General features: G+C 38.7%; 1 protein-coding gene across 9 annotated transcripts in view; it reads left to right on the forward strand.

Moving 5' to 3' along the window:
* Positions 1–22,709, forward strand: part of CSNK1G3 (casein kinase 1 gamma 3) — a 148,477-nt gene that overhangs the window by 62,287 nt on the left and 63,481 nt on the right. For all 9 annotated transcript variants that reach the window (XM_075541456.1, XM_075541455.1, XM_075541454.1 and 6 more), the window contains exon 4: positions 4,929–4,998. In XM_075541456.1, the coding sequence (XP_075397571.1) occupies positions 4,929–4,998 (70 nt within the window). The remainder of the gene's footprint in view (positions 1–4,928; positions 4,999–22,709) is intronic.

The raw sequence follows: 22,709 nt of genomic DNA on the forward strand, positions 1-22,709 counted from the left end.
AGAGAAATAAAACCAGTGACACTCATATGTATAAGAAAGAACTTTATATCAAGATAAAATCTTGTATCAAGAAGGCATCCTAGCCCACTCCAACGTTAGTCCATGGTTCCAATGCTAGACATAGTCTTCTTCAGACTCACATAGCTTCAGGCTCATGATGCAGACAGGTGAGGGTGGATGCAGGGATATTACAGGCCAGTGGGTGCAGCGTGGATGCAAGGTTGGTGGAAAAATGTCAGGGATCTTATAGGTCAGGCCTCACAGAGTCCCAGCAAGCAAGAAGGTAAAGGGGCAGAGAGGATGGGGGGGTGGTGGTGATGGTTGGAGGTCACACTTCCTTCCTAAGAGGCATCATCAGGCTGTGACCTGATTGAAAGGTTGGACTCCACCCCTAGACTTTCATACAAATTGGCATAAAATCCTAAACTACCATAACAAATGTCATTTTAGATTTTCAGTGTTTTAAAATTACTTTATTTATTTATTTTAAAACATCCTTTCTCTTTGGAAACTTTTCAGGGAATGATTGATATGACTAATGAATAATCCAATGTAACATTACTAGGAACCAGAATTCCCTGGTAGTACTTGTTCACTCTCTGAACTGCCATACCAGACATTTGTCCTTATTCAAAGGTGGTCCACAGTGGTCCCTAAGATGCTTTGCTTTTCTGACATGTAAAAGAAATTCAAATGAATTTCAGGAGAGGACATGGAACAAGGGATATTGCTCATGTCAGCTGCTTTCTTGACTGAAAGCAGAGATTACCAGGAAGATGTTTACTAGTGTTAATTTGCTTTGCACAGTGGACTGTGCAGACACTAGACTGTGTGGATCATAACATATGATGAATAATGTGAAGAAGTGTGGAGATTAGAGAACATTTCATTGTGCTTATGTGGAACCTGTGCATAGACAAAGAGACAGTTGTTCTAACAGGACAAAATAATGAATAGAGTGGTTTAAAATCAGAGAAAAGTGCGCATAATAATCGTATTCTTCAGCAATCGGATTGGTATGGTGAGCACACAATGATGATTTTTTTGTTCTTTGATGCCTGATACCTGATCCCTTCTACACCTTGTGATCACACAGGCTGGTGTGGTTCTTCCACGTGGACTTTGTTGCTTCTCAGCTAGAGGGCCACTTGTTTACCATCAAGACTTTTAAGACCCCAGATGCAATATCTTTTGATAGCCGGGCTCCATCAGCTTTCTTCACCACAGTTGCGTTGTCTTCAGCAATCATGTTGGGAAAGCGAGCATCATGGAATGCCGGTTTAATAGAAGAAATGTTCTTGCATTGAGGGAGTACTTGAGTAGAGGCCCAATGTCCATCTGCTACCTTAATACTAAACCTATAAATATATGCACATAGATATATTTCCCCATCATCATATATAAATATATTTACATATATACATGCCTGTATTTAGACTTCTATAAATGCCCTTTGCCTCCTAGTTCTTTCTTCTATTTCCCTTTACTTTCCTCTTGTCCCACTATCATGCTCAGCCTTCATTTGGGTTTCAGTAATTCCTCTTGGTTAACATTTCCATTGATCAAGCCCTACCAGACCTCTTACACCCTCCTAACCACTGATTTTGGATCACTTGTTGTTCCCTTGCTCTTGGGTTGGTTAACACCACTTTCTTTCCCCCCACCTCCCCCTCTCCCATGTCCCCCCTGAACCGTTGGTCCTATTGTTTTCTCCTCCAGATTGTTTATCTATCCTATCTTTTCTAGATAGATCTGCAGAGATAATAATATGCACAAAAACAAGACAGAGCAAAAACAAGACAAGCAGCAAAAGAAAAGGAAAGACAACAACAACAACAAAAATCAATGACAAAAAACAAAACAAAAAGAAAAGCTGGTGAATAGTTTAAGGTCTGTTGACCTTTAGGAGTGTTTTCCACTCGAGTTCATGGGGTGTCACACCCTGGCCCCAAAGTCTATTTTTGGTATTCCTTTGGGACTTCCTTGCTCTGCTACTCTTGGTGTTCTTTTTCACGCCCTTAGTGTTTGCCTCGGTGTGGTGGGATCAGATCAAGTGCAATTCCCAGTGTCCCCAGTGTTGCACATTGTAGGGCTATGGGTCAGTTAGGGGTGTTGTGTCTCATAGTGGGTCCAGCCCTATGATTCTCTCTGTGCATTGGCTGCTCTGAGCAGGGATATCATCCTCCAGGCATGGTGGGCCAGGATATGTTCCACTCTCTCTTCCTCCCCCTTCATTTGCACCCCTGTGCTCTGATCAGACATGTCCCTCTCTCTGAGCTGTAGTTTCAGTGCTGTCCTCTGAAGTAAATTCTTCTGGGGGGAGGGACCGCTGTCCACGTACTTGGGGTGGGGCTGGCCCCTCAGACATCTCTACTGGTTCCCTGCTTCATGCCGGTATGTTGCATTCACATCTTAGAGTACCGGGTTGAAGTCTGGTCCCTCTTTCCTTGTGGGAGTAACCTACCTCTTTAGAGTCCTCAGCTGAGTGGTGGAGGGTGGGATGCCTCACAGAATATGGTGTCACAGTCAGATAAACTTGGCTCAAGTGCTGGTGCTAGTTCTGCCACTGCTCCTCTTTATGGCGCATCAAGGACTTTATCCCACCCCGTGAACCTTGGTTTCTTATTTCTAAAATTCGAACACAACTGGCACATAGTACACTCCTCTAGTTCCTAAATGCTCCCCCCGCAACCCCACTATCATGATCCAAATTCTATTATGCAAGTCTGGCTAGACCAGAGGGTGTACACTGGTGCAGATGGGAACTGGAAACACAGGGAATCCAGGGTGGATGATCCCCTCAGGACTAGTGGTGAGAGTGGCGATACTGGGAGGCTAGAGGGAGGGTGGGTTGGAAAGGGGGAACCTATTTCAAGGATCTACATGTGACCTCCTCCCTGGAGACATACAACAGAAAAGTGGGAGAAGGGAGATGTGGGACAGAGCAAGATAGGACAAAATAATAATTTATAAATTATCAAGGGTTCATGAGGGAGTGGGGAGTGGGGATGGAGGGGAAAAATGAGGACCTGATGCCAGGGGCTTGGGTGGAGAGCAAAAGTTTTGAGAATGATGAGGGAAATGAATGTACAAATGTGCTTTACACACTTGATGTATGTATGGATTGTGATAGGAGTTGTATAAGCCCCTAATAAAATGATTTTAAAAAATGAGCTGATACCAAGGGCTCAAGTAGAAAGAAAATGTTTTGAGAATGATGATGGCAACAGATGTACAAATGTGCTTGATACATGGATGTAGATATAGATTGTGATAAGAGTTGTACGAGCTCCCAATAAAATGACTGAAAAAAACAACAGTAATTATAAATATTTGATTAAGTGCCTATCTAGACCCGACACAATAAAATATATATCATTTAACATTTAATTCAGGATTTATCTCAATCTCACAGCTGCTCGCGCCCCTTGCTGATTTTACGCACATTTCTTTGTGTGTGTGTAGTATATATATATATGTATATATATATATACTAATTTGTATCAGATTGTTTAGTTTTGCTAGATCATAGGAACAGGAAAGGTAGCTACAGATAGATCATCTCTCTCTCTTTTTTTTAAATCTTTATCTATAGTCAGAGGCAATCCAAACCAGCCATTTCATTGAAACGTCCTTCCCTGCCATTCCAATGGGTGATACTTTCTGTGATTTTTCTAACTAAACAGTTCTATAGATGCAGTTAAGTAGTATCTGCGGGGGAAAAAAAGTAAGCAGCTATCCCAATTTTGGGAATTGTTTATGCTTCATAAATAAGCTAAAACATTCTAATAGCATTCTTTTTTATTTTTAACTTATATTTAAATCTCTGCATTTCAATAATGCTCTCTTTTCAAAATGAGTAATGCCACAACTGAGAAAATTCCCAACATTGATTCATAAAAAGATATTATTCTTTTTTATAAATGAATGTTGACTTTTAATTGTAATACCACTCCATTGAAAAATGAGGATATGGAGCAATTGAAACTTGTGAAGGCAAAACTATACAACCACTTGGAAAACTGACAATTACTTAAGAACTATACTGCGTTGCAGTTCCTCACAACTAGATATTTACCTGATAGGAATGATCATGCTCACAATAAGACGTGGACAAGAATATTTTTAGCAACTTTGTTTATAATGACAATAGCTTGGAAATCCACATATTTCCAATAGGAAAACAAATAATTGTGTATATTCACATGTAGTTATTGTGAATGAATGTATGAATATAATTCAGTGAAATAATAGTAATAAACTAGGGCAACAGCATGCATGGATGTTGAATGAAAAAAGCCAGATGCATGTACATAAAACATATACTGTATAATATCATTAATGTGAAACTCAGAAATTGGCAAAACTTATCCAAAGGTAGCTACCTCTGAGGAAGGGATGATGGAATGTTCTGTAGGTGGTTGGAGGTTTATATGCAGCTAACAAAACTGGGGAACCTACCATAATTAAAATATCATTAAAGGCATTGTTACTACTTTGAAAGGTTTCACATCTCCCAAAGTTTTGTTTCTCTTCTCTGTCTTGATATTTACATCAGAAATATGCAGTTTAGAAGAGACTTTCTGGGTATGGGCAAAATGGGATAAGGACTGCCACGCCAGGTCACGAATGCTTGCAGTATATTCTTCATGAGGTCATTGTCTTAAAGACAGGGGAGCCACTTAGCCGTGTGTGTGTGTGTGTGTGTGTTTATGGCATCAGCTTATTTTATCTTAAAAGTAAAAATGATTTTTATATAGCTCTATCTTAGACAAAGATGCCAAGTGGAATAGTATAGCCTAGAAATTTGACACTAAGGTTTTTAATAACATTTGAAATTAGGTCTGTGTGGTTTTTCTTTTTTTAAAAAAACTTTTTTTTTGGTAGCTTTTCAGTAATTTAAATATTTTCTTTTTTGTTTAAACTAGGAACCTATGAAATCCAGAGCACCACAGCTACATTTGGAATACAGATTCTACAAGCAATTAGGATCTGGTGGTGAGATCTTATATTTACTTTTAAAATTTGGAATAAAATAGATTGTCATGGTAAGACCTCTTTAGCTTCAAGGAATACTACTTTTGATATGTTATTATGTTAAGAAGAATCACTTTTGAGGACTTTGGGTATTAGACATTTTTTCTTTTAATTTAAATATAATATTTTGGAGCATCTTATTTAGGTCAGTGCTAATGCAAGTAGAGATATTTTGAAAAATCAAGGTGATAAGATTCCATATTTTAGCTTTTCTGGCAATATTATAGCTATTGAACTGGTTTATTAGACTGTGATTGCCTGAACATCCCCTCCTGTCCCACACCCTCTCCAAACAAGAAGTTGCCTGTATCCTAATCCCTGGAACCTGTAAATGGTAGTGTTATGGCAAAGACTTTGTGGATACGATTAAGTAAAATATGTTAATATACAGAAATTATTCTGCTTTATTGAGTAGATTCAAAATTCAACTGCTAGTATTTTTCTTTATAAGAGAGAGTCAGAAGGAGCTAATAGGCACACAGAAAGGAAAAGACAATATATCTTGCAGGCAGAAGTGAAGGGATGCAGCCATCAACCAATCAGTGATGGTAGGCACAGGAGGCTGGAAAAGACCCAGAACATATTTTCCCATAGAGTCTCCAGAGGGAGTGTGGACCCAGTGAGAGGTGTTTTCGACTTTGGCCTCGAGAATTTATGAAAGGATATATTGCTTTTGTTTCAAGCCACCAGTTTTGTGATAATCTGCTACTGTAGTGCTAAGAGGATAGTGCATTTTTCCATTACACTCTAAATATAAGTGAAAGGGGATATTTTGAGCTAATTGGGAAAGCTAATGGAAAAATATTCTGTTGTATGTTTTTATTTCCTTTACATTCACACTTTTTATAGCTCGACCTTTTTGCTTCTGCCCATTCTGTCTGCGGTTCAAACCCACCAGCACTCTGTGGGAGAAAGATGAACTTTTTGCTCATCTAAAGATGTGCATTCTCGGGCATCCTGTATACTTGGGGTTATCCCAATGGTTTTGGGGTTTAGCCTGTATTGATTTTATTTGTACAGATTTTTACCAAGTAGAGATATTTTAGAAGGAGCTCTGGTAGTATAGTGGCTTATGCATTGTGCTACTCATCTCAAGGTCAGTAGGTTGAAACTAGCCTTTGAGGGGAAAAGACAGGGCTTTCTGCTTATGTATTTAGGCAGCTGCAGTCTCCGAGACTCACACAGACTGCTCTACTCTCCTGTGGTATCACTATTGGTCTGAATCGACTCTGTAGCAGTGAATTTGGACATCTAAGGTATTTTGTTTTTGCAGATTTGAATAAAATACCTTTTCATGTTTTTCTTATAAGCAGACATTTGCATTCTAGTCAGTGAGGTTGTTGATTTTTTTAATATGTATTTGGTTTTATACTTTGCTCCCTAAGAACATAACTTCTAAATGAGTAGTCAATAAGTTTTAATTTTGTATTAATGCATTTATCATTGTAAATTTTTTATAGTGCATATTTATATCTTGTACAGACAGTCCTCGGACTTCTAGCAAAATTGTGTCTGGTAATTTGTACTTTGAACAATTCTGGACTGAAATATAGTGAAAAATAAAGATAACATATGTCTTAATCATACCTTTAAGCACTAGAAGTACGTTAAGGTCTTTAAAGGCAGATTCTAACACAAACTGCTAACCAGTCTTCAGAGTGTTAGCCTTTCTTGCTGTGTGCACTTTTATGAGTTAAAAGCAACCTAAAAGGAATACTGAAATAGAAAATGAAGTATTAAGTGACATTCATTTTGCAAAAGTGAGTGGGGTGAGATTGTATATTCAAATGATATGTGAATTTTATATTTTACTTGTTGTTAAATTTTCTGTAAGAATAAAAGACTTGTCTTAAAAATTGGAGATGCGAATGGGCATTTCTGAAAATGTGGTATTTTAGTCATTATCAGGACTAACTTTTTTTTAGAACTAACTTTCATAAATTCCTGATGCAAGTCTTTTTATACTAGTCGTAATCAAAAATAATTCCAAAGTAGTTGGAACTGAGAGGGTGAGGCAGAGGGTTTAAGTTTGTACTTGTAAGTTTTCTGGGTTTAAGGACAAATGCATGCAAAAACTTGCCTTTGCCTGTGAATTGAATTGTACTAAAAAACAGCAGCATACTTTGATCTGTAGACACAGCTAGTAATTTAATGCTGTCTTTGGCTTCCGTTTTATAATTATCCCCGAACCTCACTCTTCTGTCTTGCCTTTTCTTTTCTTAACTTCCTTCATCTCTTCTCCTACCCCCTCCCCCAAAGAAGAAAAACAACAAACAAAACACACCCTTCCTTGTGGCTTTGCCTTACAGTACTTAAGGTGCTTTGGTGACTTTGTTTTGCGTAGGACGCCCTCCCCTCCCCTATAGACCCACAGAATTTGATAGTTGCAGCTTTTCTTGACTCTTAACAATTGAATGTGTTTGCTTTGTGTTAGAAAACTGCCTGGACTTGTTCTGGGAAATGAAATTCTAGTTTGGTCTTTATATAATGTACCTTCTTTTAAAAAAATAACTTTTGATTACATACTTCAGGAGCATGAAATTTGTTGAAATACTTATAGCTAATAAGTTACTGTATCCATTAACTCATAAAATCATGTGCATATCAAAGCATTATTTACAGTTAAACCACCTATTTTTAATCATCAATTATCTAATGAGTCACACTTTGTGTAAAACCATCTTGAATGATAAAGTATAGATCTCATTAAAATTGGATATGAAGCATCAATTTGCTCAATGAAACAGTGCCATTTAAATATTTTTAGCCATGTCGGATGTGATCAAGGTACCTAATTGAAGACGTTTTGTGACCATGTAATAAAAATATATTTTGGATAAAATTGGAATATTTCCTTGCCTGATCTTTCACTGTGCTATGTTAAGGATGTTTCATGTCAGGTATATAGTAATTCTTCTTCAAATAATGAGCTCCTAATATTAAAGTGTAGCATAAGCTGATTGTTTACATGCTTTTTTTCCATTCGTTACCTGTGAGAATTTCAGTTTGAGTATTATACAGTTTGAGTCATGCTTATTGTGGATAGTTTGAAGAGAAGAAACGTGAAAGTTGGGGCAAACAGAAGGTGACAAGTTGCATGGGAAAGCGAGTGTAGAGACTAAAGCTTTAAAGTGCTTAGGCAAATAGGAGCTTCCTAATGAAGTTAATGTTGATAATAGTACGGATTAGGCTATGTTACTTTGAACATTAGTTTGAGAAGTAGTTGTTCAATTATAATTATTAAACCAAAAACAAAAACGTAATTCAAAGCCAGTGTTGTTGGGTTGATTTTGACCCAGAGACCCTCTAGGCCAGAGTAGAATTGCTCAGTAGGTGTTCAGAGGTTGTGAACTTTATAGAAGCAGACTACTTCACACAAAGCCACAGGGGGACCCAAACAGTTGATTTGCCAGTCAACAGCCCAATGTTTAACCCATTCTACCACCCCAAAACACAGCCGTCAAGTTGATGCCAACTCAGTGAGTGCGTAGACCAGGGTAGAACTCTTTCCGGAGTTTCCAAGACTGTAACGCTTTACGGGAGTAGAAAGCCCTGTCTTTTTCTCAAGGAGCAGCTGGTGGTTTTGAACTGCTGACCTTGTGACTCACAATCCAAAGTGTAACCACTCTGTCACCAGGGCACCTACTGTACCACTAGCCTGCCTCAATTATAGTTGTTAGGTGGAATAAGTAAATCGATCTACTAACCAATAAATCTACCTTTCTTCAATTCAAGTGTTTCTTTGTGATCCCAGAAGGATTTTAAATTGTGCTTTTTTTCCCTACCTTGTTGTAAACATAGGGTATATTTCTTTGAAAAGTTTGAAAAATATAAAGCAGTATAATTCATCTTTTATTCATCTTTCTTAGTTGCCTGGCTTTTGTTTTTAATATCTTTGTATTTGTAAATTTAATAATTTGTTGAAGTTATTTTATTTTAAAAGTAATGTATATTTGTTATAGTAATGCAAACAAAACTAGTTGAGAATTATAAGCAATAAATAGTAAAAATGTGTCACACTTATCTGCAAAGATTGCTCAAGAATGTATTGCATTTTTCAGCATAGATGGGGTGCCATTTATTTAATAAATCCAGCCTGAGTACCTCTCAGATGCATACTGTAGCTTGACCATCATATTATGCAGGTTTCTGATGACTCTTGTAAGGACTTGGGCAATATTCCTTCAAAACTACCAATTTATGGTCATAACAGCAAGGTGTTAACTCCTACCATGTCAACCGTGCCTAATCAACTTTTGAATTAGGAATATTCTTTTGATAGTATACCAAAACTTAAAGCTTAGTACAGTGTAGAATTGAAAATCATATAAAAATGCCTTTTCTGTTCTAGCGTCTTATAAATTCATGATTCTGAAATGTTTATTAATCATTCAGAAAATATTGAATCATTTCCATTTACTTAATATATTTGACATGTTTCATTATGTAAAATGAAATCATCTTGGTTAATATCATGCCAATCTCTCCAGAGTTTCTAAGTACTGGAATGTTGTAAAAGTCATGGTGGCAGATAGAGATTTTGCAGAATTCTCCTTGTCACCCGGCCACTTGAATTTTAACATTGGTAACAGATTGCTAGTGTTTCTTGAAGTAACATTTCTTCATTCATTTTAGACATTGCCTTTGCTTCTCTTTCTTGCTTCGTTGCACCGTTAAACAGAAGAAGTGCGAGTAGGAGCATCTTGCTCCCAGTCACAGGTGGAAGGTATTCAGTGATTTGTCATTGTATGATGCCATCTATCTGTGAGAATTTACCAAATGCACTTTATTAGAATGAACTCCATACCATCCATCCCTGAGTTGCTTGCAGTTTTGTTAAGTGGTTTATCTGCCTTAAGATGATTAGTGTTCATATGTGATGAATCACATTGCTTGATTCTAAAATGTTAAGCTAACCTTTTATTCTTGGACAAATTCCTCCTTGGTCCTGGAATTCACTTGCTAGTATTTCGTAAAGGACGTTTCCCTCCCTGCCGAGCCACGCTGGTCTCTAGCTTTCTTTCCTTAAACTAACTTTGGCTTATTTTGCTGTCAGTGCAACACTGGCTTCCTAGAATGAGCGGCACACCTTCCTCTCCTTTTGGTCAAGGTGTGTTTTTTGTCTTTGTTTAAATTATTGAATAGAATTCAGTAGTCCAGTCAGCTAGGTCTAGAATTTCTTGGAGAGAAGCTTTTAAATTATGGACTCAATGTATTTAGTAGATTTTTTTATTCGTCCTATACCGGTTTAGGTAACTTGTGTCTTCAGAGATTTTCCATTAGGTTTATATTGTGGATTCACAAATTTTTTGGCATAAAATTATGTTGTTGTTACTTGTCATTGAGTCAGTTCTGAGGTTTAGTGGCCCTGTATAAGGAAACACTGCTTAGACTTTGGCCAAACTCAGATTGTTGCTATGCTTCAGCCCATTATTGTAACCACTGTGTCAGTCCATTTCATTGAGTTTCATCTTTTTCACTGACCCTCTACTTGACAATGATTGGTCAGTCTGATTGCTGCCTGAAGTATGCAAGCCAAATTCCCAACCATCCAGACATACTTCTTTCAAAACAGAGGTTTTTTACTTTCTCATTGAAGTCTTTTTTAGGATGTCTCGGTTGTTTTGTCTTCTGATACTTGTGAACTTTTGAATATGTCTATACTATAAAATTTGCTAAGAGATTTTCTTTAACCTTCATAATTTCAATTTTTACATATAGATTATTGATCCATCTTGAGTAAGTTTTAGTGCAGATTAGAAATACCCTGTTCATTTTTCAGGAAAGGGATATCCAGCAGTAGTTTTTAAAGCGAGCCATCCTGATTTAATAGTTTTCTGTCCTTTCTCAAAGTGCAGCATCCATGTACATGTCTTTCCCTATGGGTCCCCAATTCTGCTCTGTTGGTCTTTCATGTCTATCACTGAACCAATTCCAGGGTATTTGACTGCTTTGCTTACATAGCTGGCTTTGAGATTCAGGAGTGAGACCTCCCTTTTTATTTCCTTAAGGAGCAATTTGCCTAATTGGAGTCTTTTTCTCTCCATATACAGTTGATTATTAGTTTCTTTAAACTGTCATTCTTTAAAGAATGGTAATGGAATCTTGATCAGGATTGCATTCTATGTGATGTTGATCCGTGTAGTATTGACATTTTCACAATATTATACAGTACTGTCCATGAGCATGATATTTGTTTCATTTTTGTGGGTCCATTTGATTTCTTAAAACACAATGTTTCATAATTGTGTTGTTATTGTGCAGGCCTTTGGTGTCTCTGGTTGGATTTAATCTTAATTATTCACAAGTTTTTTGCGTGGTTATTCTAAGTGGCACTGTTTTCCTGAGTTCTCTCTGGTAATGTAGATACCTTGGTTTTCGTAAACCTAATGGTTTTAGTACATTCAAGTGTGTGTTTAGGAAATTCAACTTCTCTAACAGTCTAAGTGGTAGTAAAGTACGGTGTTTTAGCTACTTCTCTCCGAAGAGAAGTTAATTTATTTGAATAATAGAATTTACTTGGATATAATGTGCATATTTAGGAAATACATATCATATTATGTGATATGTTTTCCACAGGATAGATTTATTTTGTGATATGAATAGTTAATTATTCAGAAATTCATGTCTGCTTGCTCCTGTGGGAGATTGGGTTATACATTGAGCTTCTTACAACACAGTCAATGGTTAGAGCCCCGTTCCCTCCACAGTAGGATGATGAGACTCCGCGCTTCTAGCATGAAAGCCCTGGATTCTCGGAGGCGCAGTGTAGTGCTACTGTGTCTCACAGAGTTACTATGAGTTGGAACTGACTGGATGACAGTGGATTTGGGTTTCTATTTTTGGTTATGCTCATATAGTATACAACCTCACTAAACGTTTTAGGTGTGTATTTGTTTGTGTTTGTGCTTTAAATTTGTGTAAAATGTTTTCTTCTGCATATGCACAGACAATTGTTTTATCAGCTGGAGTCACTGTATCCTTTGAGATATAGATGAAATAGGTTTAGGCATAAGATATGTAAAACTCAAGCTCAGTGCTACCAAGTCGATGCCAACTCACAGTGACCCGATAGGGTAGGTTGGAGCTGCCCCTGTGAGTTTCTGAGGCTGTAACAGGAGCAGAAAGCTTGTCTTTATCACAGAGTGACTGGTTGTTTCGAACTGCTGACCTTGTGGATCACAGCCTAAATTGTAACGACTATGCTACTAGGGCTCCTAACACACACACACACACACACACACTCACTCACTCACTCACTCACTGTCTCACTCACTCACTGTCTCACTCACTCACTCGCTGTCTCACTCACTCACTCACTGTCTCACTCACTCACTCACTGTCTCACTCACTCACTGTCTCACTCACTCACTCACTGTCTCACTCACTCACTCACTGTCTCACTCACTCACTGACTCGCTGTTTCACTCACTCACTCACTCACTGTCTCACTCACTCACTCACTCACTCACTGTCTCACTCACTCACTGACTCGCTGTTTCACTCACTCACTCACTCACTGTCTCACTCCCTCACTCACTCACTGTCTCACTCACTCACTGCCTCACTGTCTCACTCACTCACTGTCTCACTCACTCACTCACTCACTCACTCACTCACTCACTCACTCATTCATTCACTCACTGTCTCACTCACTCACTGTCTCACTCACTCACTGCCTCACTCACTCCTGTCTCGCTGTCTCACTCACTCACTGTCTCACTGTCTCACTCTCACTCACTGTCTCACTCACTCACTCACTCACTCACTGTCTCACTCACTCACTGTGTCACTCACTCACTTTATCACTCACTCACTCACTCACTCACTCACTGTCTCACTCACTGTCTCACTCACTGTCTCACTCACTCACTCACTCACTCACTCACTCACTCATTCACTCACTGTCTCACTCACTCACTGTGTCACTCACTCACTGTCTCACTCACTCACTCACTCACTCACTCACTCTTTAGTACTGTTAAGTGCCGTAGGTAGTACTTAACATTTTAAGAAACTTTGAAAATGTTGTTTTTTTAAACATTTTATTAGGGACTCATACAACTCATCACAATCCATACATACATCAATTGTGTATTAAAGCACATCTGTACCTTCTTTGCCCTCATCATTTTCAAAGCATTTGCTCTCCACTTAAGCCCTTTGCATCAGGTCCTCTCCCCCCCACCCTCCATAATCCCCCTCCATGAACCCTTGATAATTTATAAATTATTATTTTGTCATATCTTGCCCTGTCCGGCGTCTCTCTTCACCCACTTTTCTGTTGTCCGTCCCCCAGGGACTTTGAAAATGTTTTGGCGGAAACCTCATGCATATAATTGCAGAATACCAAGTCATTTTATATGTACACATGTAATTATGACTGCTATAAGAGAAATAAATAATAAATTATACTAACATTAATGTCAGAGCTGGATCTGTATTTTTTAAAAATCATTTTACTGGGGGCACTTACAGCTCTTGTCACAATGCATACATCCATCCGTTGTGTCAAGCACATTTGTACATAGGTTGCCATCTTGATTTTTAAACATTTTCTTTCTACGTGAGCTCTTCGTATCAGCTCATTTTGCCCCCTCTTCCACCACCTGCCCCCCTCAGGAACCTTTGATAATTTATAAAAAAAATTTTATTCATGTCTTATACCGACCGCTATCTCCCTTCACTCACTTTGTTGTCCGCCCCCCTGGGAGGGGCTATATGTCGACAATTGTGATTGGTTCCCCCTTTCCTCCCCACCTACCCCTTCCCCTCCTGGTTTCACTGTGCTCATAATTGGTCCTGAGGGGTTTATCTGTCCTGGATTCTCTGCGTTGGAGCTCTTGTCTGAGTCAGTGTACATCCTTTGTTCTAGCCGGATTTGTAGGGTAGAATTGGGGTCATGGAGCTGTATTCTTATTCTGTCTCACTCAGTACATGCTCTCATTATCATCTCTGCCTGGTGGAAGCAACATTTTTGAGATTCTATAACAGATTACCATATTATATAAAAGATTACCACATTCTTATATCTGGGAAAATAATTAAATTTCTTTTGGGTTTGTGATTTTAAATAAGTGAGGTTTTTTAAAAAAAAATTGCAGTTTGAACTCATGTTTGTCATCACTATAGAAAGTATTAAAGGCAATCACTTGCACTTTGGTACTAATCTTTGGAATTTGATAGTTATGTGGTATTCTTGGTTCCAGTTAGCTAAAAATATCCATGAATAACTTATTTCAAAGGTGTCAAAATGTTTCTTCTAAGTCTGAGAAAGATGACTTTTAGAAACCGTCATAAGTAATAATTGAATTAATGAGTAAATATTTAAAAAGTAGTACATACATTTACTCCTGTTTTAATTTTGATGAACCATTGATGTAATCAAGTGACTTTATGGTAATTCATTAAGCTGTTAGGTTATTGTGGTTCCTTTTCTGTACCCATCATTTATGTATCATTTGATATTGAAGATTGCGGATAGGCCACCAATTGGAATCTTCGTCTTTCTGCTTTTAGTTTTTAATACTGGTAACAACCCCAATTTAAAAATAAAATAAAATCACACACATAAAAGTGAAATATTATTACTCTACAGGTTTTGGGGGGCTGTTTTATAAAATGAGAAAAATAAATTCTGTAGAGCCTTTTGTAATAAGTTTTGTAGACACTTTAATATTCTTGAGGAGTTTTAAAATGTGAATTACTTAGGTTACGTGTTTCCTGTTTTCATTTTTTATGCTACCACTCCCACTCTCCAAATATAAATTTATAGAGCAAATTTACAAATGCTTTCTGAGAGCAAATATTGTATTTTGCTGTTACCACTGTGTTCTTAATATGAATATTAATTTGTATTTTCAGTCCATAGACATTGGTAGGTATTTTGCATACTTTTATTTCTAGATTTTTTTACAACTACTCTGTTAATTTAAGCCCTAATGACCTCTGTGCTGTTGCAGTTTTGTAACATTTTTTCCCATTTTTGACTTTAATCCACAGTATGCATTATTGCTTAGACTAATTGTATTACAGCATAAGTTCTTTCATGACTTTTTAACTTTCCTCCAAACATTCAGTAGCACCTTTCCTTCTGTGTATGGCGGCAGATCTCAACCTGTGGGTCGCGACCCCTTTGGGGGTGAACGACCCTTTCACAGGGGTTGCTTGATTCATAACAGTAGCGAAATTACAGTTTATGAAGTAGCAACAAAAATAATTTTATTTTGGGGGCTCCCCACAACACGAGGAACTGTATTAAAGGGTCGTGGCATCAGGAAGGTTGGGAACCACTCGTCTATGGCATTTGTGTGACATGTAAGGTTTCCACCGTCTGTTATCACCCTAGCGTTTTCCCACTCTGTTTTATCCAAACTGGATCACCAGTTATTCTCCAGTATGCTGTGTGGTCTTTCAGCCTTTGTCCTGCTGTTTCCACATGGCTAGAGTTTGCATACTTGACCCCTATAATCCTTTAGAATCCTAAATTTTTAAAGCCCAGCTCAAATATCACCTTTTTCTCATGAATTCTTTTATGACTATTTCACTGTCAAATATATTGCTACTATAAACTTAAAGCAATGTGTTACATTTTCTATTTAAATAAAGTTTTTATCCTACTGTGGTCATTGGAAGAGTTCATCTTATCTCTTTCATTAAACCGGAGGATGTCAGGAACAGGGACTATAAGGAGATTTTATTAAATATTTAAAAGGAAGAATGAATATCTTTGAATCTGTTCTTTACACCTGAAAACTATATCTCCTTTCTTGAGTACCATCCCCTTCCCAAATAAAGATGTGTTTATACAGCATCGTAGTAGCATACATTTGTTGTTTAAAGCTCAGTGATGTATTTAGATATGTAAAGTTATGTCAGCAAAAGCAAAGAGACCTACGTTTTTACTACTGTGTTCATTATTCTTAGCTCAAAACTTAGGCACATAGTAGATGCTCAATAAATACTTTGCATCACTTAAAACAGTGACTTCCTCCTCCCCCTGCACCTGTGTCACAAAAACAATGTGAAAGAAATCTGTCTTTAAGAAAAAACAAAACAAGTGCTACCTTATTCAGAAATCACCTTTCAGTAACTTCAACTATTAGGGATGGAGACATGGAGACATGGAGCAGAAGCAGAAAGTACATTTGGCATTCTTTTAGTAAAACAAAGGAGCCCTGGTGGCGCTCTGGATTAGGCAAGGTCAGTGGTTCCAACCCACCGGCAACTCCATTCAGGGGAGAAAGATGAGGGAGGCTGTCTGCTCCCATAAAAGACTTACAACCTCGGAAACCCCATAGAATTGCCATACGTTGAAATTGAATTGATGACAGTGAGTCTGAACTGCTGACCTTGTGGTAATTTCTTATCCTACAGATATTCTATACTAGGTCTCTAGTGGGTTTCATAAAAGAACAGCATTGGCTCCTAGGACTCAGTCAGTCTCATGTCCATTTTGCCTGCAGGGTGCTGATGAAAAGTGTGTGCTCAGTGCTTCAGCACTGACTAGGGAGCTGTCAGCCTCCTGAGCCGACACTGGCCCTCCCTAGGCAGGTTCTTATTGGAAAGCTTACCTTTTCTGCATGAGCCTAGCCCGAACTAACTGAGTGCTCACCTGAGGTGTGTGTATAGCAGGACTGCCTGGGCCATGGACTATAGCGCAGTTCCTGAGCCAGTCTGCCCGTGAACCCCATGCCTCTTACGACACAGGTGTTTCCACAGTGTCCAAATTGCATAATATCCTATTTCACAGACAGCACCATTGATGATCAGTGACACAGTGGCTGGTGACGCGGGTTTGTGAACAGGAGGCTGGGGTAGGCGGAGCCCACTAACAACTCTGGCAGTCTAGGAAGCCACCTTAGGGCTGTGGGTCTCAGCGGGGTGCTGTGAGTTGGTGCATGTACACACACATTCACACGCACACTTTTTGTTTATTTTTAAAACACATTTGATGGTCAGTTTTTCTAGTGCCTCATAGATAAGAAGCAACAAAAGAAAGTATATATGAGTAGTTAGGGGCTGCTAAATTGAGAGCATAAGAAATTAAAAATGTTTGCTGGTATAGAGAAGAAAGATTTTAGAAAGAATTTTAAACTTAATTGAGAGCTGTTCATAATTCTTAATTCCAGCTTCAGGTTTTTATTTATATGACATAGTAAAAACAAGGCTTCATTCAGAGTTGCAAAAAAAGTGAGTGGGCCTCTCAGTCACTATTTCTGAATCTTTCTTTCTGCTTTTACACATATAAGAAATAAGAATGGCCTTGGTAGGTAGGAGTGGATCATACTCAGATTAGGTTAATGCTGGGGGAGGGGAGAGGGAGCAGGTTATATCAGAATCTATTTTTTGTTAAGAGGGCCAATCATGTTGTTTGAACTTGTTCACATTCCTGCCTTCCATAATCATAATATTGCATCTTCCTTTCCCCTTTCTGTTGTCTCTTGTTTCACTACAGTTGTTAAGTGTTGGCCTGAACCTCTGACAGTTACCTGAGAATGTACTGCTGCAGCCATTGTTGCAAGATTTTCAGCAAAATTGTACTTGCCTGGTATTGTTCTGTAGTGTGAACCACTCTATCGTTGCGTCACCTGGCTTTCGATCCCTACTTTGCACAAATAGGGATCCCGTCCAGTCAGTCGGCCAGGTAGCACAGTGAGTGCTCCCAGTGCTTCGTGAGCTTGTTGAAACACGTCATTTCGTATTCCATCAGTCCTGGAGCCTTGTGTTTGGCTAATGCGTCAGTGCAGCTTCAGCTTCTTCCGTCAGCACCATTGGTTCTGGCTCACATGCTACCTCCTGAAATGGTGGAATGTCATCTAGTTCTTTTTGGTACACGTGCTGTTTCTGTCTTTTAAAAATTAATCCTTTTATTAAGTACTCTTACAGATATTATAACATTGATAATTTGATTAGATAAAGCATAATTGTACAATTGGTGCCACAATCAGCTTCCAAATATTTTATTTTTTCTTGAACTCCATGATTGTCACCTCCCCTTCTCCCTCCCCCACCCTAACCCCCAGGAGCCCTTATTATTCTTACTATATATTCTTCATCTTGTCTTTCCCCCCTGCCGTGTCTTACCCTAGCCAATTCATTCATTCACCAAGAATTCTGTTATTTGCTCCCCTCCTGTGGGATTATACAGTCATCCTTACTGTCAGCACCCCCACCCACAGCCCCAGTCTCTTTCCTTCCCCTCAGGGAATTATTGCTCCTGTACTGTGTCTGAAGGGTTATCTATCTTGGCTTTCATGCATCGAACAATCTTAGTTATAAAATGAACATAGGTCTCAGAAGATTAATGAGGTAAAACAGAGACCATAATAGTGAGGGGAGGAAATATTAAAGACCTTGAGTAAGGTAATGTGTTTCATCAGTGCTGTACTGCACTCTGGATTCATAATGCCTTCCATGTGGCCCTTCTGTGAGGGATTACCCAGTTATATTACAGGTGGGTGTGGGATCTTGACATTGTCCCCACTCCTCATCAATTTGATTGCTTGTTTTTGACCTTCTTGATAGCTATTCCTGTCAACACCTCTTGATCACACAGGCTGGTGTGTTTATTCCATGTAGGATTTGTTGCTTCCCTGCGAGATGGCTGCTTGTTTAAAACCAAGTCTTTAAGCCCCCAGATGCTATATCTTTTAATAGCAGGGCGCCATCAACTTTTTTCACCACATTTGCTTATGCACCCATTTTGTCTCAGCGATCACGTCAGGAAGGTAAGTATTGTACAATACAACATTATTAGAAAAAGAACGTTCTTGTACTGAGGTAAGATTTAAGTAGAGGCCCAAAGTCCATCTGCTTCCTTGTTGTATTTACGTATATATTACAGATCCACCTATATTTACACACCTATATTTATACCTAGACATAATTTTACGTTCTTTTCTTTTCTCCTGCCTGCCTATCATGTTTACCCATTGTTCACCTATTAGTAATTCCTCTTAGATATATTTTGATTGATCAAACACTACCAGGACACGACATCCTCTCACATCAAATTTAGAACCCTTAGTCTTCCTCTGTCCCTGTCATGATTGGCTCAATGCCCCCCCCCCCGCTCCTCCTCTCCCATGTCCCTCCATGTAACCATTGTTCCCATCACTGTCTCCTTGGGATTGCTTATCCTGCCTTCCTTATATCCTTATATAGATAGATGCCCCCCCAATAAATAAATAAAGAGAAGAAGGAGAGAAGAGAAAGACCATACAAATAATTCAAGTCTAACTGGTATCCCAACCCAGAGTAGATGGGTATCCCTCTGTTAAATAGCAAGCAGGACCTGTTATAATCCATCAGCCCAATCCCTTGTTCTCTCAGGGTGCCATATCCCAGAACCTGCTTATCTAGCAGCCCTTTTACCCTTTAGCCCTCAGCATTTGTGTCCGAAAGGTTTGTATCCTGCAAGCCCCCATTGCTCTTCCTGCAGTCAGGGGTCTCCATCTTCTTTTGATGCTTCCTGCAAAACCCAATATTCGTTGGTAGAATCTTTCAGTATTGCAACTTGAGGCTTGATTTGTTTCCTTCCGTTCTTTTATTTTCAGAAATACGGAGCGTGTATTTCCCTTTTGATTTTCTAACTCTAGGTCTGTGCACATTTCATTGTAATAATTGATTTTATCTTCTCAGGCTGCTCTTTGAAATTTTCTATGCAGCTCTGTGACTTCAGCCTTTCTTCCACTTTCTATAGCCATTCCATGTTTGAGCAGAGAAGTAAATATCAGTCTAAACCAATCTGCTAATATTAGAGATAAGAAAGCTAGCGAGACACACTATAGAGATTGGGTAGAAGGCAGCCATTCGGTGGTGGTAGTTACCAGACTAGGGTTATTGTCAATTCAATATTTTCTATTCCACCCCTGTAGTGAAGTTATATATATATATATATATATATATATATATATATATATATATATATATATATATATATATATATAATTTAAAGTGATAGGATAAACAACAAGAGTAAAGTTTTGCTCCACAAACTCTCTTTAAAAATTATGGTAAAATGAAGGTTGAGCATGGTAGTGGGACAAGAGGAAAATGAAAGGAAATAAAGGAAAGAGCTAGGAGGCAAAGGGCATATATAGAGGTCTAAATAAAGGTATGTGCATATATATATATGGATGTGGAAATAGAGCTATGTGCATATATTTATAGGTTTAGTATTAAGGTAGCAGATGGACATTGGGCCTCCACTTAAGTACTCCCTCAATGCAAGAACACTTTGTTCTATTAAATTGGCACTGCATGATGCTCACCTTCCCAACATGATTGCTGAAGACAAAGCGGATGCATAAGCAAATGTGGTGAAGAAAGCTGATGGTGCCTGGCTATCAAAAGATATAGCTCCTGGAGTCTTAAAGGCTTGAAGGTAAACAAGGGGCCACCTAGTTCAGAAGCAACAAAGTCCATATGGGAGAAGCATACCAGCCTGTGTGATCATGACGTGTCGATGGGATCAGATATCAGGCATCAAAGAACAAAAAATTATACCATTGTGAATGAGGGGGAGTGCGGAGTGGAGACCCAATGCTCATCTGTAGACAGCTGGACATCCCCTTACAGAAGGGTCTTGGGGAAGAGATGAGCCTGTCAGGGTGCAGTGTAGCAATGATGAAACATACAATTTTCCTCTAGTTCTTTAATGCTTCCTCCCCTCACTATCATGATCCCAATTGTACCTTACAAATCTGGCTAGACCAGAGGGTGTACACTGGTACAGATAGGAACTGGAAACAGAGAATCCAGGACAGATGATGCCCGCAGGACCAGTGGTGAGAGTCGCAATACCGGGAGTGTGGAGGGAAGATGAGGAGGTAGGGGGAACCAATCACAAGGATCTACATATAACCTCCTCCCTGGGGGTTGAAAAAACAGAAAAGTGGGTGAAGGGAGATATTGAACAGTGTAAGACATGACAAAACAATAATAATTTATAAATTATCAAGGGTTCATGAAGGAGGGGCATGGGGAGGGTGGGGAAAAATGAGGAGCTGATACCAAGGGCTCAAGTGGAACGCAAAAGTTTTGAGAATGATGAGGGCAACAAATGCACAAATGTGCTTGACACACAATGGATGTATGTATGGATTGTGGTGAGTTGTATGAGTCCCCAATAAAATTATTTTTTTTAAAAAGAAAAGTACCAGGCAGTTAAAGTTTGGTTATTAAAAATATAATAATGGTAAATGAGTGTTATATTTAGAAATTTTTTTGCTTTAAAAATTGCAAAAATAAGCACAATAACCACACACTGAGAGGTAAAAGTGAGAATAATAAGGTAGAGGAAGTTCCTTTTCTCATGAATCAATACGTAATTGCAGTTTTAAGGTAAATTGATCACCTATTAGCTCTTTGTTTAAAAGAAATATCTTAGTTACAAAATTGAAATTGTTCTGGACATTCAGATTTTTTAATTTACATCCAGATTTTGTAGTTATATTAGTTTTCTAAGGCTTTTGAATGAATTATCATTAATTTCGTGGCTTAAAACAAGAGACTTCACTGTCTCTTAGTTTTCTTGGAGCAGGAATCCAGGCACCGCTTAGCTGGACTTCTCCACTGAGGGCCTCCTCATACTGAGCTAGAGGTGGGACTTCAGGATGATGACCGTATCTGAAGCTCAGACTTCTTTTAAGCTTACGAATTCTTGATAGAATTCAATTCCTCATGTGACTATAGGACTAAAGCTTTATCATTCTCAAGCATGTTTGACTCTCTTCTCATATGGCTGTACTTCTTTCAAGACATCTGTTTATTCTTTTAGCAGCCAAATGGTGCTTTCCGTATTCTTTGCCAGCACCACTTCTTCAGTCTGTCCAGTTTCACACGCATCAAAAATATCACGGCTCGGGTCAGCCGTACCCTAGTCCTCAGAGTAACACCCCTGCTTCTGGTACAGCAGATTTACCCAGTGCATTGCATTGTTTGATCTCTTAACTGCTGCTTCCATGAGCATTGGTTTCAGATGAGAACTCCATAGAAAGCGGACCCAAATCCTCACAACTGACCACTATGTAATATCATGATGAATGGAGCAAAGGCTGACGTTGTCAAGGACTCTGTCTTACTTGGAGTCCCATTCAGTGCTCATGGAAACAGCAGTCGGGATCAATAGAAGAGTTGCATCGGGGAAATCTGCTGCACAAGACCTCTTTAAAGGATTGAAGAGCGAGGATGTTTCTTTGAGGGCTAAAGTACATTTGACAAAAAACAGGTCATTTTCAGTTGCTTCATGGATGTGAAAGTTGGACATTAAATATAAAGAAGGCAGAAGAAAAATCGCTGCATTGTATTTGGTTGTGGGAAAAGAATAGTGAAAATACTATGAAGTGCTAAAAGGATAAACTGATCTCTCGGATAAAGTTTGACTAGAGACTTCTTAGAGGCAAGGATGGTGAGACTTTGACGTACATATTTGGGCATGCCAGGAGAGACCATGTACCGGACATCATGTATGGTAAAGTGGAGGAGCAGCAGAAAGGAGGAGGGCACTCAGGAAATGGATTGACACAGTACTTACTACAACTATGAGTTCAAGCATAGGGACAACTGGACTGGGCGGTGTTTCATTCCTTTGCACATAGGTTCTTGATGGCCCCTAAACACAACCCCCGCCTGTTCCAGTCGTGAGGATTTGGGTCTTATTTCTATTG

This window comes from Tenrec ecaudatus, chromosome 2 (genome assembly GCF_050624435.1).
Source record: "Tenrec ecaudatus isolate mTenEca1 chromosome 2, mTenEca1.hap1, whole genome shotgun sequence".
Lineage (NCBI taxonomy): Eukaryota > Metazoa > Chordata > Mammalia > Afrosoricida > Tenrecidae > Tenrec > Tenrec ecaudatus.